Source organism: Pyrus communis, chromosome 10 (assembly GCF_041283825.1).
Source record: "Pyrus communis isolate YQ-2024b chromosome 10, ASM4128382v1, whole genome shotgun sequence".
NCBI lineage: Eukaryota > Viridiplantae > Streptophyta > Magnoliopsida > Rosales > Rosaceae > Pyrus > Pyrus communis.
In genome coordinates this window covers 24,892,908-24,910,692 of record NC_142574.1, presented here as the reverse complement: position 1 = coordinate 24,910,692, position 17,785 = coordinate 24,892,908, and the positions used below count along the sequence as shown (strand labels likewise).

Here is a 17,785-nt window from a genome sequence, read left to right as displayed (position 1 = left end):
TGTTTTATTCCTAGAGTGTAGCATGATAATTTAACTGTGTAATGACTTTTCTTTTGGCTTAATTATATTTCTGACCATATTTAGCTCGATTTCTTCTTCCTAATCAATCAACAAGTGTAGTCGATGGGAAGTGCTAAATAAGACGTCAACCACGGAGTTGTTGCAGTTGTAGCTCCCAGGCGGTATAGGAACCCAGAAATTGTTGTTTCAGTAACTTTCTTTTTATGACGTAGGTCTCAAGTTCAAATCATTTTGTCCATTATCATGACAAGAACTTAGGACCTCACCATTGTTTGTCCCTAATCTTTTCAATACTACGTAGTATTGCAACTGGAAATTTGGATTCCAAATCAGAGAAATGATAGAAAATGATGATATTAAATAACTGAAAACCTAAATCAACAATGTTTACCAAACTTCCAAAAAGATTGTGGGACAAATGTTCAACATCTTCCCTCAGTCAAGAAAATGTTGAGCATGATATGTTACATGAAAAGATTAAAAATTTCATTGCCGGTCTTACTTGTTGCCTTCGTCAAAACAACAGAAGGTAAGCAAGTATTCGGTGGCACCTTGTTGAATCGAGGTACATAGTTACCGAAAAGCAAAAAATTCTCTCGAGAACAAAACTTGGCATTGGAGTGGAATCAATCTCTTGATTTTTTGAACTTTTTCGACTTTCCTCCGGACTTTCCTCCTCCTTTGTGACCTAAGTACTTGTCAATATCCTCCTCCTCACCATTGTTTCCCCCCTTCCTCTTCTTGCCTCCGCTCTCTTTAATTTTCTGGAGATGTCAAATGTAGAACACGTTGAGCACTATATCTATTCAATGGGATACATACCCCGTAAATGAAACAAAATCCTTGAGATTGATATGTAAACAAAAATCAAAAACATCAACTTGGGAAGAACAGTACCATCTGGGCTAGTCTTTTGGCCTGTCCGACACGTTCCAACAGTAGCAAGACTTCCTCTTCTTGAGCAGAAAATTCGGGTAACTTTTTGCCTGAACAGTAACCAATTGTAAGCGTAAAAAACACTCGTTTCGATATCCCACCAGACAAGCATGGGAAACTATAGCTTACCGATAAGCTTCTCTATCTGTATATACCACTCCAACTCATACTGGTTCACTAGAGAGATTGCAACCCCAGATCGTCCAGCACGAGCAGTCCTTCCAACTCTATGGATATAATCCTGTGATTCATAATAGTTAGCAAACAATGGCACAAAAAAAGAAAAAAAGAATAGCACAGTTCTTCAAATAATATATCCCCTAAACAGAACTAAAATATATCATTTTTCTTCTTCCTCTTTTTATCTTTTTATTCCTTGAATAGGTACGCTTACAGGTTCAGCAAGCATGCTTTCTGCAAAGCATTACAAGTATTATATAGAAAGAGACGAGGGGCGCGGGGGAAGGCAAGGGAAGCCATTCTGTATCACTGACTAGTAATGAAGTCTTCACGTATTAATTGTCCTCCACTACCACTAATTAACTTTATGACAAACATTTCGGGGTCGTACTGGTAAAAACTGTGCAATGCAGCCATAACAATATTGGGTTTTAGATGGAACAAAAACGCAACAAATATATTAAGACCCAAATAGCAAATAGCAAGCCTAACCTTAGAATTTGTGGGAATGTCATAATTAATAACCATATCCACTGATGGAATATCCAATCCTCTACTGGCCACATCAGTGCAGATAAGTACATTACATTCTCCAGCTTTGAACATATTTAAGGCTCCTAGCCTTTTTGACTGCCAGAAATAATACATGAACAAGGTTAGAGAAAACCTTGAAATATAAGCCAAACAATGCGCTTCAAATGAAATTAATAAATTCAAAAGTACTTAATTTGATGTTATATACCTGGCTCATGTGACCACTAATTGGGATGGCCCTTATGCCAAGATTTCGAAGCATCAAAGCCAAAACTTGTGTTGCATCGCATGTGCGGGTGAATACCATAGTTGTACACTGAGACTTCTCTGTCAGAACATATACAAGATAGCAATCCTGTGATCACAATAACTGTGAATTTATAAGCAAGAGAGACAGACATTAACAAAAAAAAAGGCATAAAATGCTAGGAACTTCATGAAAGAAAGAATGCATGTCATGATTACATCTTCAAACTGTGTCCGGATCTTGCACCAAATATTTGATGTGCCTCATTTATGGTGCATACCATGTATTATGGTATTTCATAAATTCAACAACGAATCCAACAATTCATCTATAATTATAATATTGTCATGCATGCCTTTCTGCTCCCCAGGCACACATGCTTCAAATCATACCTTCACTCCAGGATGTCCCCCAGATATATTAACCAATTCAGAAGCTATTATAGCCCAAGTTAAACCTACTGGTCTTGACATTTCTTTATTATCTATAACCCTATATACTAATACAGATCAATGTTTTAAGAGAAAAAGGCATAACATCGGGCATTGTATTTCTTTTCTATTTATAAAGAAACTAATTTGCAGTTGCACAAGAGAAAACACAAGTTACCGGATCTGGCTTCACAAACAACCAGGAAATAAAAGCTCAAAGCAATTAAAAAAAAATGCTTTCCCAAACTGCTGAATGACAACTATAATAGAAGGATCTTCTTTCCTAATCAAAATGTTGACCAAAATATCTTCGTGATAATTCACATATGTACTTTTATTGGAAACTATTATTAGCAGCAGACCGTGCCATAATATTATCTGTATATGACTTATGAGCAACATGACATGTCCTGATTATCTAACTGAGTAGACGAATAACATTGGATTAAAAATCATATGAGGAGAAAAATAGCAAGACAGCGAAAACCTTGTACTTGGCTGGCAGAAAACGATACTGCTGCTTTAGTGTGTCAACCGTCGAATACTTAGACGCTACTTCAATCTGAGATAAGTCAAGAAATGCAGTTGTTTTAATACTGGAAGAAAAAAATGAAGTGTGCAGAATGAACATGGTCCAGCAAACACTTTCATCATACCTTCACAGGGTTCCTTAGGCAAGCCCTTTGCAGCTTCCGAACCTGCAATGTTACAAGCACAATTCTGTTAGCAGATGAATAACTTTTGGAATATATAAGGTTCAGAAGGCAAGCCTCCGTCATATACGACTCATCTGTTTCCTATGTGTTGCACTCCAATGCAACACCAGCACAATCTAATTGGTGCCTTTCAAGGACGAAACTAGATACATTGTTAACTACTAAACTAAGGCCAGCTCAACCCAAAAACCTAAAGGCTTGTTTGTCAAGTACTTTTAAATGACTGAAAGTGCTTTCTGCTAAAAGCACCAGTTATGTGCTTCTTGCTGGCAGCACTTCAAGGGCTTTTGCAGAATTAACTTGCATTTTTACTAAGGTTTGGTTCCAAAAATATTTTATCTAAAAGCAATTTCAGTCGTTTAAAAGCACTTGCCAAACGAGCCCTAATATTACAAGCATTCGGAATCTGCTTCCATAATCTGCAACCTCATATAACTGTAACAGCAGCATAAAAGAATTTTCCTTCATATGCAGGCTTCTTAACATTCTTTTTTTTTCTCTTCCAAAAAAGAAGTGAAATTACATATATTCCTTTTATTTGCTGGTGACATAAGTCCAATTAAAAAATTGATTCATGGTACTTGACGTGCAGAGAAGTCATGACACAAAACTAAAACAACTGCAGCAATACAAACACTTCCATAGATGCTTTGAATTAGTTAGACATGTACCTTTTTAGTCATAGTAGCAGAGAATAAGTATGTCCTCCGATCACGAGGTATTTCATTCAGAATTTCATCAATTGACTTTTCAAAGTCCTCATTAAGCAACCTGTCAGCCTCATCTAAAACCTGCTCCATTGGATATAAGAGACTCAGAGTATTTCTAACCAAGTCTCAGTCATGGGACAGTCGAGGTTATATCACACACAAGTACAAATTGTTCTAGATGATCGTATAAGATAATGTTGCTAGTCTAATGGATGGGAAAGAAGATGCAAGAAATATTCTCAAAAAATGTATGATGGGAAACGTTGTTCTATGTTTAACAAATTTAACTAACTACAAACTAATGATAGACCAAAAAAAAATATATTTCATGTTTCTTATTAAATCTAAATCATTTTTTCAATGATCTTTTCATTATGTAATCCCATGTTCGTCTTGGCTGACATCTTGATCTTTTTGTTCTTATGTTTACTAGTCTTGCCTCTGCCAACAACTACATCTAGTGGTCTACATTTTATATGCCCAAACCACTCTAACCCATTTCTAAGTTGTTATTCAAAGAAACAACTGAACAGATGACATAACAAAATTAATTCCTACCAAAAATTTCAACGTGCGAAGAGAAAATCCTTTTGTGTTGGATAGATGATCCATGAGGCGTCCAGGTGTCGCAACCTGCAAGAGAATACCTATTCTTTTAGAAAAAGTTGACATAAAACCCAAAGGCATTTCTACAAAATTGTTACATAAGCTATCGGTTAAGTAAAATAACAACTTACAACAACATGTGGCCGCTTTGCAAGATTGATAGATTGTTGCACCATGTCCACTCCTCCAACAAGCTAAAACAATTAGGTAAAGCACTAAGTAGCATTCAAAATGTTTAGAATAGTTAAATCAATAAAAAGCTTCAATTAACAACTTCAGATTGTTAGCTTCCAGAGCATTAGAAAAGATAACGTCTCTGTACTTTACAGGCCTACATAAAGCACCAACACATTGACACTATAAATTGTTCAAAAACATTCGTCCTAAATATGAAACAAAACTGTAACAAAGAACAAAAGAAGCTACTGGTATATTTTCATTAGTTTTCACCTTTTAAAAACTGTAACAATTTACATTTTCATCAAATTACCACGACACTACATACACAAAAGAACAAAGCTCATACAATGCATAACATGCACTATGCCAAGCTAGTAAACTAAAAACATCAATTGCTCACCACTGCACACTTGACGCCAATCTCGGACCCCAAAGCTTCAAACTGCTCGGCGATCTGAATTGCAAGCTCTCTGCAGCACACCCAAATGAATTTCAACAATACAAAACAACAACAAATTTTGTTTTTTGAGACATATATCTTCCTATAAACATATCATTCAAGTCGCTTAACTGACCTCGTTGGAGACAGAACGCAAGCGAAAAAGGATTGTGGAGTCTTTATTAGTTCTTGCAGTATAGGAAGCGCGAATGCGCCGGTTTTACCCGAACCCGTTTGTGCAAGTGCGATCAAGTCCTTTCCTTTATACCCAAAAAATCATATATACAATCAGTAGCCAAATATATATAAAATCTATCTGTAAATACAAAGCAAGCTTAAATTTTATTGATAGAAAAACTGAAGCAAATGCAATGAGAGAGCGACCGGACCTTCGAGGGCGGCAGGCATGGATTCGACTTGAATTGGGGTAGGGATTGTCCAGCCCAATTTCTCACAAGCATCCACCAATTCGTCGCATATCCCCAAATTCTTAAACGTCGTCGTTGTCGTCGTCGTTGTCGCCTCCTCCTTCTCTTCGTCGGTAGCCGCCATGCTGTCTCGGTGCCGGATTTGTACTTCGAAGCAGAAACAGCAGCGTGTTAATGTCAGCTGAAGCTGTAGGTGTGTGGCGCGAGAGGTTGAAGTCTACGGGATTCGGCCGTTAGGGTTTTTCGTTTTTCTTGCGTCAGTCTCTGCCTCTGGTGCGTGAGGGTTTAAGCCGACAAATAACATGGAGATTATATTATGTCTACTTACAATTTTACCCCTGATAATTTATTCATTTAGCCTTATTTTACTTTCTATTTTTATCTTTCAAATTCAAAAAGAAGTGATTTTTTTTTGTTTCCATAAAATTAAAAAAAAAAGTAATTTTTACACACGTATTATTTATTATTTTCGTATCAAATAAAATAAAAAAATTAACGACTAAACAAAATAAAAATTGAATATGTTAGAATACAATTAAACTTTTTTAGCAATTTGTAGTGAACGATTAAAAACTGTGTATCGGTTTAGTAATCTGTAATAACGTTAATTTGCAAAATAGTCCATTGATTTATGCAAAGTTTAGAAATTCATATTGAGCTTTAGTAATCAATACTTAACAATACGCACAAGAGTAGTGTTATGTATAGACCTATTTTTGTGTTTTTATTTTTGTTGTCAGTCAATAGATTTGTGTCAAGGGATGGCAAATTGGCAATAAAACCACCCGAAGAAAGATATGTGTTACAAAAAGTAAAATTTGAGAAAGAGTAAGATTGGGCTGGAAAAAAACTGGGCCATAATCCATCACTGGGCTAGATAAAAGCTGGGCCAAAATCCATCATTGGGCTTAACCAATTTCACCATAAGACTAACCAATTTCACCATAATATCATCTCCAATGATTAGGTTAAAAGCCAAATTTTTTAATCCGGAAAATTTAGCTTTTAGTTCAGAAACAATTTTTTTTGCTCTAACCGTTCTAGCCTAAAATTTTAGCCTGAGATTATTAAAAAATGAACTTAGGCTATTTTTTTTGTTAAATAATTTTTTTTAAATAAATATGTAGACTATCGTAAATTAATTTTATGAACATTTTAATATAAAAAAAATTTAAATTCCGATAAATATTAAGTGAAGTCCACTCCGATTTCTGGGCTAAATTTTGGAGGGAATTTGGCATTGGTTTAGCATTTAACATTTAGCCCAAAATTTTTCCTTGGGTTAGAGTGGGTTTGGGGGGAAATTTTAAGGAGTAATTTGTCTTTTAGCCCACCATTAGAGTTGATCTAAGACCTAATAATTACAATAGTTAAACCTTGAAATTACCTTAACCCAGAAATTATTGAAGAATTTGTATGCTCAGTGGAAGGAGAACTGAAGAAGCAAAAGAAGCAGAGCTGGCTATTCGCTGCAGAAAACTCTCGGCTCTGAAACTTGTGCTTCTTCCACTTCCACTTCCACCCACCTATTCCGCCATTGTTACACGCAGAAGCTACCTAAACCCAAAACCCATCTCTCTCCCACCATGCCCAGAAGAACCCACAAACTATGGCGGCATTCAGTATCTCCACCTTTCAAACCACCCCAACCCCGAAGTCTCATGCTTTTCTCAAAAGGGCTTCTCAGAGATCACCAGAGACATCAATGGAAGAGCGCTACATGGATTGTGCGTGAAGGGTTTTGTGCCTCTTGGTGTGTTCAGTTTTAATACTTTGGTGAATATGTACTCGAAGTTTGGTCGTATTGGTTATGCAAGGTATGTGTTTGATAATATTCCTGAGAGAAATGAAGCTTCTTGGAACACGATGATATCGAGTTATGTACGAGTGGGGTTGTATTCCGAATCGATTGGATTCTTCTGCGAAATGATTGGCTGCGGTGTTAAGCCAAGCGGGTTTGTCATTGCTAGTTTGATAACTGCGTGTGATAAGTCTGCTTGTAGGTTTAGTGAAGGGTTGCAGGTCCATGGTTTTGTGGTTAAAATTGGTTTGTTTTGCGATGTCTTTGTTGGGACTTCGCTTTTGCACTTCTATGGCACCTATGGTTTTGTGTCTTCTGCTCAAAAGATTTTTGAGGAGATGCCGGAGAAGAATGTGGTTACTTGGACTTCTTTGATTGTTGGCCGTTCAACTAATGGAGATTTGGAAGAAGTTATAAACATATATAAGCGTATGATATATGAAGGAGTGTGTTGCAATGATAACACATTTGCTATAGTCATTAGTACTTGTGGGATGCTAGGGAATGAACTGTTAGGTCATCAAGTTCTTGGACATGTCGTGAAACTTGGACTAGAGACTAGTGTTTCTGTAGCAAACTCTCTCATATCCATGTATGGTAGCTGCGGAAATGTAGAAGCGGCCTGCTACGTCTTTGATCAGATGGATGAGCGTGATATAATCTCATGGAATTCGATTATTTCTGCAGATGCACAAAATGGGCTTTGCGAAGAATCATTAAGGCACTTTCACTGTATGCGGAGTGTTAATAAAGAGGTGAATTCCACAACGCTTTCGACATTGTTGACAGTCTCTGGTTCCTCTGAGAAACTGAAGTGGGGCAGTGGAATTCATGGCTTAGTTGTAAAACTAGGGTTGGAGTCAAATGTCTGTGTTTGCAATACTCTTTTAAGTATGTATTCGGAGGCTGGAAGGTCCAAAGATGCTGAGTTAGTTTTCCAAAGAATGATAGAGAAGGATATAATCTCATGGAACTCGATGTTAGCATGCTATGTGCAGAATGATGAGTACCAAAATGCCTTGGAACTTTTCTCTGAAATGCTTCGGATGAGAAAACCAGTAAATTATGTGACTCTAACAAGTGCACTATCTGCTTGTTCGAACCCTGAATTTCTCATTGAAGGCAAGATTCTTCATGCTCTTGCAGTCTTTGCAGGCCTACAAGACAATCTGATAATTGGTAATGCACTGGTTACAATGTACGGCAAGTTTGGTATGATGGTTGAAGCAGAAAAGGTGCTGCAAATAATGCCCAACCGAGATCAAGTTACTTGGAATGCCCTCATAGGTGGTTACGCTGAGAGCAAAGAACCAAATGAGGTAATAAAAGCTTTCAAGTTCATGAGAGAAGAAGGAACTCCAGCAAACTACATTACAATAATCAATGTCCTTGGTGCTTTTCTGACTCCTGTCGATCTTCTCAAACATGGAATGCCCATCCATGCGCATATAGTTCTAACGGGATTTGATTTGGACAAGCATGTGCAGAGTACCCTCATAACAATGTATGCTAAGTGTGGTGATTTAAATTCAAGTAATTCCATATTCAATGGATTAGCTTTCAAGAACTCTATCGCATGGAATGCACTCATATCTGCAAATGCTAATCATGGCTTAGAGGAAGCTTTGAAACTTGTAGTGATGATGAGAAAAGCTGGAGTGGACTTAGATCAGTTCAGCCTTTCTGTGGCACTTTCTGTTAGTGCAGACCTGGCTATGTTGGAGGAAGGCGAACAACTTCATGCCTTGGTGGTTAAGCTTGGTTTTGACTCAGACGATTACGTTACAAATGCTGCCATGGATATGTATGGAAAATGCGGGAATATGAAAGATGTTTTGAAATTACTTCCTTTGCCAACCAGCAGGTCACGATTATCATGGAACATTTTGATATCGTCTTATGCCAAACATGGGTGTTTCCCGAAGGCTAGGGAAGCTTTTCATGAAATGCTAAATCTTGGCGTGAAACCAGATCATGTTACCTTTGTTTCACTTCTGTCTGCTTGCAGTCATGGGGGTCTGGTGGATGATGGTCTTGCGTACTACAATTCAATGACCACAGAGTTTGGCGTCCCACCAGGAATAGAGCATTGTGTGTGCATGATTGATCTTCTTGGACGATCTGGAAGGCTTGCTGAAGCTGAAAATTTCATTAAAGGAATGGTTGTCCCGCCAAATGACCTTGTGTGGCGGAGCTTGCTGGCTGCATGTAAAATCCATCGTAATGTGGAGTTAGCGAGGAAAGCTGCAGAACATCTCCTAGAACTAGATCCATCGGACGATTCAGCTTATGTTCTTTTCTCAAATGTATGTGCAACTACTGGTAGATGGGAGGAAGTAGAGAACGTAAGGAGGCAGATGGGATCAAGAAACATAACGAAGAAGCCTGCATGCAGTTGGGTCAAGTTGAAAACCGAGGTAAGTAAATTTGGGATGGGAGAGCAGTCCCATCCACAGACAGAGCAAATTTATGCCAAGTTGGGAGAGCTCATGAAGATGATTAGAGAAGCAGGTTATGTCCCGGATACCAGCTATGCACTGCAGGATACAGATGAAGAACAGAAGGAACAAAATCTTTGGAACCACAGTGAGAGAATCGCCCTTGCTTTCGCATTGATCAATACTCCAGAAGGTTCACCAGTTAAGGTTTTCAAGAACCTTCGTGTCTGTGGCGATTGCCATTCTGTCTACAAGCATGTTAGTGCAGTAGTCGGGCAGAAAATCATATTGAGAGATCCTTACCGGTTTCACCATTTCAGCGACGGCAAGTGTTCTTGTTCTGACTATTGGTGAGGAAGCTAAATAAGAACCTCGATAACACGGTACTGATTAAAGAGAGCATCGTTACTTCGGCACCAAGCAATGGATAGGTTTGAAATCCCAATTCTTCCAACATGTATTGCGACTTGAATTCTTTTGTACCATCTCTGTACTCCTATCTAAAATCTCAATTAATTTTATGGGAACAGAATATAAAGACTAATTTGTGGACCTAATTCGAATGCGAATAGTTTTGTACCCTGAAGTTGACATGATCCGAATTGCAATTCGAAATTACGTCTGTGGAAATTGCAAAAATTGTACGGGATTGGCGAATTTGTCAAATAAGTGAGCTTATCAAAGAAGTGAAGCTAATGCATACTGGAAGCTTGCAGTTATTGAAGAAAAAGCCAGAGCCACAAGCATGTACCATCGTTAGAAGCGAGTAACGAATAGGTTTAACAGCATTTTACAAAATAAGCACAATAGTTGAAGAAAGAAAACCCGAAAGCATGTTTTGCTAGAACAACAAAGCGGGGGGACTACAAAACTCCCGAAATCGTGAGTACTCTGTAGTCTGGTTGCTCTGAGCTTTCCATTTCTCTTGGTCCCAATCTACTCCACTTCGGCCAAGTAATCTTCTATTTCAGCTGGTGTAAGTACTCTGCAACAACAGAATCACAACAAATATTCATAAGCAAATGCAGCATCCCAACTAAAGGGTGAACCAATTTACACATTCTAGTATTTCGTGTCGAACAAGAAAGGAAGCGACAAAAATTAAAACTAGGAAACTAGTACTATATACTTTAGCTTTTGTTTTTCTTTGGTTTTCCATTTTAATCAAACCTGCCGGTTAGAAATGCATCAACTTATGTTATGCGGTTTACAATCGTGCATTTACATGAAAACAACTCTGCATCTTATGTTATAACTCATGCAAGTCTACATATCCGTGGTCTTGGTTGGACTACTGCTTGCATGTTGCTAAATGAGCCAGAATAAAATTTGAGTTAAGTACAAAAAACTACCTCAACTATGGGTCAAATGACACTTTCATACCTCATCTTTTAAAATCGACAATGTCATACCTCATCTTACGAATTTGTGTCAATGTTATACCTTCCGTTAGCTTGGCCGTTTATTTCTCAGTTAAATACTGACGTGGCTTGATCCGGGACCCATTTTTATTAAAAAATTAATAAAAAAATTAATAAAAACAAAAAAAATCATTTAATATTATTTAAATATTAAAATAATAATAAAAAAGTACATAAAAAAATAAAAAACATTAGCCATCATCTTCCCTCTCCTTTCGTGCATCTCCCCCCTCTCTCTTCCCCATCATCTTCCTGCAACCCAGAAAAGAAGAAGGAGAAAGAAGAAGAAGAAGAGGAAAAAAAAAAAAAAAACCCAAACCAAACCAAACCCAGTTCATCCCCCCTCCCCCCACCACAAACTCAACCCCCTGCAATTTAGAAAGGAGGAGGAAGAAGAAGGAAACATAAAAATAAAAAATAAAAAATAAAAAATAAAAAAAAACAACAATGGGAAACCCAGTTCGTACCCCCTGCAGAAGAAGAAGAAGAAGAAGAGGGAAGAAGAGGGAAGAAGAAGAAGAGAGAAGGAAAAAAAAAAAACAGCAGCAAACCCGTCCCCTCCCACCCAACCCCACCCACCCCCCCACCTAACCCGCAGAAGAAGAAGAAGAAGAAGAAGAGGGAAGCAGAAGAAGAGAGAAGGAAAAAAAAAAAAAACAAAAAAAAAAAACAGCAGCAAACCCGTCCCCTCCACCCACCCAACCTGCAGAAGAAGAAGAAGAGGAGGGAAGTAGAAGAAGAGAGAAGAAAAAAAAAAAAAAAAAAAAAAAAATACCCAGTTCGTCCGCCCCCCTCGCACCCACCCTCCCCCCTCCACACCCATTCCCCCACCCCACCCACCCCCGCCCGCCCCCCCCCCCCCCCACCCCCGACGCCCATTTTCTCCTCGCCCAGGAGAATGGGTTTTTTTTCTGGGATTTTTTTTTTTTTTTTTTTTTTTTGGGGTTGTAGGTAGTGGGTGCGAGGTTGGGTGCAGAGGGTGGGGTGCGAAGGTGGGGAGGTTGGGTGCGTGGGTGGGGGGAGAAGAGGGGGTGAGGAGCAGGGAAAACAAATTAGTTTTTTTTTTTTTTTTTTTCTCTTCTGTTTTTCTGGGTTGTAGTTGCAGAAAGGGGAAGAAGATGAAGATGGGGAGAAGGGAGAGGGGGGAAGGGACGAATTGAGTTTTTTTTTTTTTTTTTTTAAATAACTTTTCTTTATTATTTTAATATTTAAATAATATTAAATGATTTTTTTTGTTTTTAATAATTTTTTAATAAAAATGGGTCCCTGATCAAGCCACGTCAGCATTTAACTGAGAAATAAACGGCCAAGCTAACGGAAGGTATAACATTGACACAAATTCATAAGATGAGGTATGACATTGTCAATTTTAAAAGATGAGGTATGAAAGTGTCATTTGACCCATAGTTGAGGTAGTTTTTTGTACTTAACTCTTAAAATTTCGTCCTGGCTGAAACTAAAGCTAAACTACTACTCAATTAAAGCCGGTGAAAATCAGCCCAGATTTGCTTAAGTTCAAAGTTAATTTTTCAATCCGCCATATTTTAGCAAAAAACGAAAAGGAAAGAACTACAACAAACTAAGAATATAAATAATGAGCAAAGTAACGGCAATTTATAACACACGGAAACTTGCCTGAATTTTTTGTCAGCACCAATTATGCCAATCTCAATGTTTTTCCCAGAGATTTGTCCTTCAAACCTAAAACCAAACGCAGAAAGAAACGTCATGAAAGAGCTAACTTATATTTGTATAGTAGAATACAGCTGTACTTGATATATGCATAAATTCAGGTCTGAATTTGTTTCATTTAGGAAGATTAAAATTAAAATAAAAAACTGAAGGATAAAGTGCATACCCTTCTTTCAGGGTCAATATTGCCGTGTGGACAGCATCATCAAGTTCCATGTCCTCGGTGTACCTACAAGAAATAGTCACATGAATCGTAAGCTAAATTCAAAGCAAACATAAAACTCAAGGCTGGGATAAAGAAATAAAATGCAATTAAAGGGTTAAAAGAAGTGACGAGGGCATGCTCCCGATTAGACATCCAATATAGGCTGTCAATAATTACTGAGATAAATAAAATAGAACGAAGACTACTCTTGCAAATCAATGACCATTGAGTTCCATAATTAAGTGTACAATGCAATTATGAGATGTTAAGCACCGTGCGGTTATTGCTTTAGTTTACAAATTTAGACAAAAGGAACATAAATTAGAAGACAGTTTCTATAATTGTTGATCCTAACGTGCCTTTTCTCAAGGAATGTTTTTGCATTAGAAACATTTTTCCCCATGGCAGAAGCTTTCCAAGAAAAGTAAGAACCTGATGGGTCCACCTACAGCATAACAAAAATCAGTCATGCAGAAATCCAAAGGAAAATAGATATCGGAAAAATAAATACCTACCAAATCTTTAAAAGGTTGTGGTATGCGTGTGTATGTTTTGCCAAACTAAATTATGACTTTTTCAGACAACTAGATTGCGACATTAATTGCTACTTAGATAGGTTGAAGAGATTCTATGACATAGCCTGCCAGCATAAAAGGGGCATTTCACATACAAAGGAGGAAATGCGCATGTTACATATACTACCCTAAATTTAAAGTTCACATATTTCATTGTAAATCAAATGATGTTGCCATATCTCACTTACATGATGAGAGGAGGTCGAAATGCAATGTTTTAAAAGCAAAAATGTTTCAACTGCAACTTTAGTACTGGAAACAGACAATTTTGGTACAGGAATTATGATTGAGTAGTACATTCAAATGTCACAAGATGAGAAATCAAGAAAGAAAAAACTGATGGCTAAGAGAAATATTGAAACACAAGAGCATAAAAACCGATGGCTAAGAGAAATATTGAAAAACGAGAGCATGCTAATTTTAAGAAGAAAAGGGAAAGCCAAAAGGAAAAAGGATTGCTCTCCTTGGACCTCTATAGTTTGTACTCAAAGACTCAAGCACATTTGTGCACCAAACGTTTACACTAAGAGAGGACAGAATACACATACCTGAAATAGTTGTGGACCTTTGTCATCAAAGCCGGCAACCAGCAGTGAAACTCCGAAAGGCCTTACACCACTAGAAAGATGACAAAGTCAAATCAGAGTTTCTAAGGTGGGAAAGGACCTAAAGTTAGTGGCAGACTCAAGTTGAAAACACAAAACATACATTTGCTTGTGCACGAAGTCTAAGCATAAAATTACAATACTCAAGCTTAAGTTATCAAGATCAAAATCTTTCAAATTTTAAGTTCCCCAGGCATATTTTCAACGATAAAATCATTTAAAATACTAAAAATTTTCAAATGATTAAATGATACTAAACTTCCCTTAACACATTTTAATATATAAGCAACTCAAGCATTAAAACCCTTCAATTTCTTCGAAGTTTGGACCAATATGGATGATTAAATATGAGCAAGAACATAGTTAAGAATCTTAAGATAGTAAACTAGGTTGTGAGAAGAAAGATGATTACCCCGACTGTGTGAACTCCTGCATAACAGCAGCAACTTCCCTCACTAGTTGTGTGACAGGGATGGGTTCCTGTAAATACCCACCAAATCACATTGTAAATTACGTTCAAAATAGACAAATTACAGTAATTGACTGAGTGACTAAGTAAAGTAATAAATCAACTTGTTTCAAGTTGAGACTCATTCTCACAAATTGGGGTAGAAGGTAGATATCACTTAAGAAAAAGATACTAGTTAGACGTAGTCCCAAAAGACTAAGACTTCAATCCATTTGAAGCCCCATCCCATGACCAAAACAAATTCATATACTATGTTTAGAAGCTCAAAAAACAAAAAAATTACCAAACAAAAAAAAAATGCTTCAATGGTGTTGTGCACATTGAAGAGAATATAGATTCAAATGGATTCTTCTAAGGAATGTAAACTGAAATTCCAATACTTAGCATATGCTCAAGGAACAATATCAATACTACGGGTAAGAATAAAGGTAATAAGAGATGAAAAAGACAGAATTTGAGTCATACTTTATACAACTGATGATATTGCTCTGCCTGTTTCCTACTTTTCCGAACCAGAACTCTGAAATCTGGACCCATGCCACTGCATGAAGGAACAGTAAATTGCAGTTATTTTTATCATAGCTAAGACTTTCCATGGATCAGAGATTATTGAAGCATTATAGCAGCAACAACATGAAAGTAATATCAAACTAGTAATGTGAAACCTCAACTTGAAAAACTCAAGCATATAGCACAGACAAACCTGTAAACAACTCCAATGTTTGGCGTCAATAACTGAATTTTCTGAACCTGCAACCCAAAAACTTGAAAGGTTACAAGAAGTCGGAAGTATACTACGTGATTATCTGAGAGAACATGCCATAGAGGTGGAAAGAAAACAAACTCAATTTCTTAAATAAGATAGTTGATGAGATACACAAGCTATATATCAGTGCAAAAAGTTTGGAAATCCAGCACCAGCATGGAACTAAAACAAAAATGACGAACTGCATTCTATAAAAAAGAGTAGCGTAATCACTCACAGATGCTTCATCAACTAAGATAGATGGCAGTTTCTTCTCTGTTGCTATGACAACTCCATTAGCAGCTACAACAACCAGATAGATTTTTCTAAATAACAAAATCATTAACACTAACTATATGATAGATTTCCAAACTTAGCTGGCGTAAAAACCAAATCAATAAGCTGAATCAAAACGAAAAAAGATCCGGAAACTTTTCAGAAAGTTAAAGATATACACATTTAAGCAACAGATGGTATTCATGTTTAGCACTATAGCAGTAAGAACAATGATCTTTTTATATAACTAATGACTCCAATGCTGTCATAAGATCTTTCATTCCATGTCCATTAAAATTACCAACGGAAGCATGAGCCCCAATCTTGCATACGATAGGCATGTTGCTATCATAGTTGGTATATCATGAGGGTGGTCGCAATAATTTGAACCAAAAAAATGTTACATTTTAAATTTTCTACTTTCAATCTCAATCATTCATTTTTCATACTACTCAGTACACCATTGAAGAAAAATTGCAATATAATTGAACTATCTATGTTTTAGTAAAATCGATATTTAAAACCTTCAGCTGCAAAAACCCTTGTCCCAAAATTCGTGACACATAGCCCACCGCACCAAACGACCAGAAAGACAAAGCCCCTTCCCATCAGTAACAAAACTATAAATTAAAAAACCTAAGCACTAAACTCTACCAAGTCTAACTCTTAGCTTCTTTTATTTCTCTCTCCTGAATGCACTGGTTTCAACCACACCCATTTTCTTCCCCTACCCATAGAAACTAAACGCCGCTTCCATCCAATTTCATTTATCGTGGATCAATAAGAAAGTTCCATATGAGGTGTTGGAAACTCATTCCTTAACAGGAAATAATTTTTCATTCTTACCAACAAGGACAACAATTCTAAACATTTGAGGCAACCACCGAACTAATATAGTTAACGTGTAATACCCTTTAACTCTTTCACACCAGTTTCAAACAACAATGAACAGATTGTTCATCTTTTTTCCTGACCAATTGAATCTGTCTACTTTCTTATTCGAGACGAACACTAGAATGTGTAAATTCAAAAGTATACGAATATAAAAACTTAGGGAAGGCATAACAGTTTGCGTACCTTTAATCCCTAACGACGTCTGGCCAGACCCAACCGCCGTCAGCGCATGCTCAATCTGAACAAGTTTCCCAGAAGGACTGAATCCCAAATAAACATAAAAATTATGCCCCAAAATAAATAATAAAAAAAAAAAAAACACGATTCCAATCAAACTTCTAATACAAAATTGAGTCCACAAGTCAAATACCTGAAAGTGGTAAGAGAAAACGAGTACTGGCTATCACCCATTGTGCTTTCCAACCCAAAAAAATCCTGCGGAAACAGAGAAATCAGAACTAACCCATCAATTTTCAATTAAAAAAGACAATTAATTGTTGCTTGAGAAGTGAAGTTTTCAATTTCTAGTGAAAATTAGGAAATTGGGCTTCTATAGAACCCTAACGGCAAGCCAAATTTCGGGTCTTTTGAGGCGTACCTGACTCGGAGGATCAAACTCGGAATTTCAGAACCGCCTGCGAGAGAAGAAGGCTCCTTGAAGAGAGAGTCTTCACTCTTCAGTGCTTAAAAGAAGAAGATGGATGAAACGACGGCGTATGAACTGGCGTGTCATGTTTACCTGTGTCTTGTTTACTTACTTGGGTTTTTACTTTTGACCCCCTAGTTTTTTTATTTTGGACACTGACCCTGTAGATTTTTCTGTTGCATTTTCATCCTTGTAATTTCGTTGTGTTACAACCGTTAGTTCTGTCAAATGACGGAAATTTCTTTTCCACGTCGGCTTTTTTATAAAAGAACATGTACACACGAATGGATGGAAAAGTCAACTTCATTGACAATTTTTAATGGTCAACCGAAGTTTGATTGTCTAGATCATATTCTGTTGTTGTTTAGTTTGTATCCATTGGACTCTCTTTTTTATTTTGGGCTATCATTGCCTTTGTTTGTACTTGTTGCCCATCTTTGGGTCTTTAATGAAGTTTTCATTTGACCAAAAAAAAAAAAAAAAAAAAACGAAATTACAAGGACGGAAATGTAACAAAATATCTTAAAATGTTGTTTTTCAAAGCACTATACAATTCAGAGGTCCTATTAAAACCAAGGAAAAGTAAAAAA

General features: G+C 37.0%; 3 protein-coding genes across 3 annotated transcripts; 1 reads left to right on the top strand and 2 right to left on the bottom strand.

Annotated features, from left to right (window-relative positions):
* Nucleotides 1-359: 359 nt before the first annotated feature.
* On the bottom strand, nt 360-5,767 carry LOC137729527 (DEA(D/H)-box RNA helicase family protein). The gene is made up of 13 exons (XM_068468501.2): nt 5,390-5,767; nt 5,137-5,260; nt 4,962-5,031; nt 4,513-4,575; nt 4,334-4,408; nt 3,737-3,856; nt 3,006-3,047; nt 2,837-2,911; nt 1,880-2,026; nt 1,630-1,767; nt 1,087-1,198; nt 919-1,007; nt 360-785 (listed from the first exon to the last, which is right to left on the bottom strand). Exons 1-13 carry the CDS (start codon nt 5,550-5,552, stop codon nt 648-650), a joined length of 1,356 nt encoding a protein of 451 aa, XP_068324602.2. The 5' UTR covers nt 5,553-5,767; the 3' UTR covers nt 360-647.
* A 1,066-nt stretch (nt 5,768-6,833) lies between these two features.
* On the top strand, nt 6,834-10,245 carry LOC137728932 (Tetratricopeptide repeat (TPR)-like superfamily protein). Its single transcript, XM_068467741.2, has one exon. The coding sequence runs from the start codon at nt 6,845-6,847 to the stop codon at nt 10,019-10,021; it is 3,177 nt and encodes a 1,058-aa protein (XP_068323842.2). The 5' UTR covers nt 6,834-6,844; the 3' UTR covers nt 10,022-10,245.
* A 122-nt stretch (nt 10,246-10,367) lies between these two features.
* On the bottom strand, nt 10,368-17,277 carry LOC137728935 (proteasome subunit alpha type-2-A). The gene is made up of 12 exons (XM_088678182.1): nt 17,148-17,277; nt 16,920-16,984; nt 16,733-16,809; nt 15,618-15,682; nt 15,338-15,384; nt 15,100-15,175; nt 14,578-14,645; nt 14,109-14,178; nt 13,345-13,430; nt 12,947-13,009; nt 12,724-12,789; nt 10,368-10,652 (listed from the first exon to the last, which is right to left on the bottom strand). Exons 2-12 carry the CDS (start codon nt 16,958-16,960, stop codon nt 10,604-10,606), a joined length of 708 nt encoding a protein of 235 aa, XP_088534308.1. The 5' UTR covers nt 16,961-16,984; nt 17,148-17,277; the 3' UTR covers nt 10,368-10,603.
* Between the last annotated feature and the right edge of the window lie 508 nt (nt 17,278-17,785).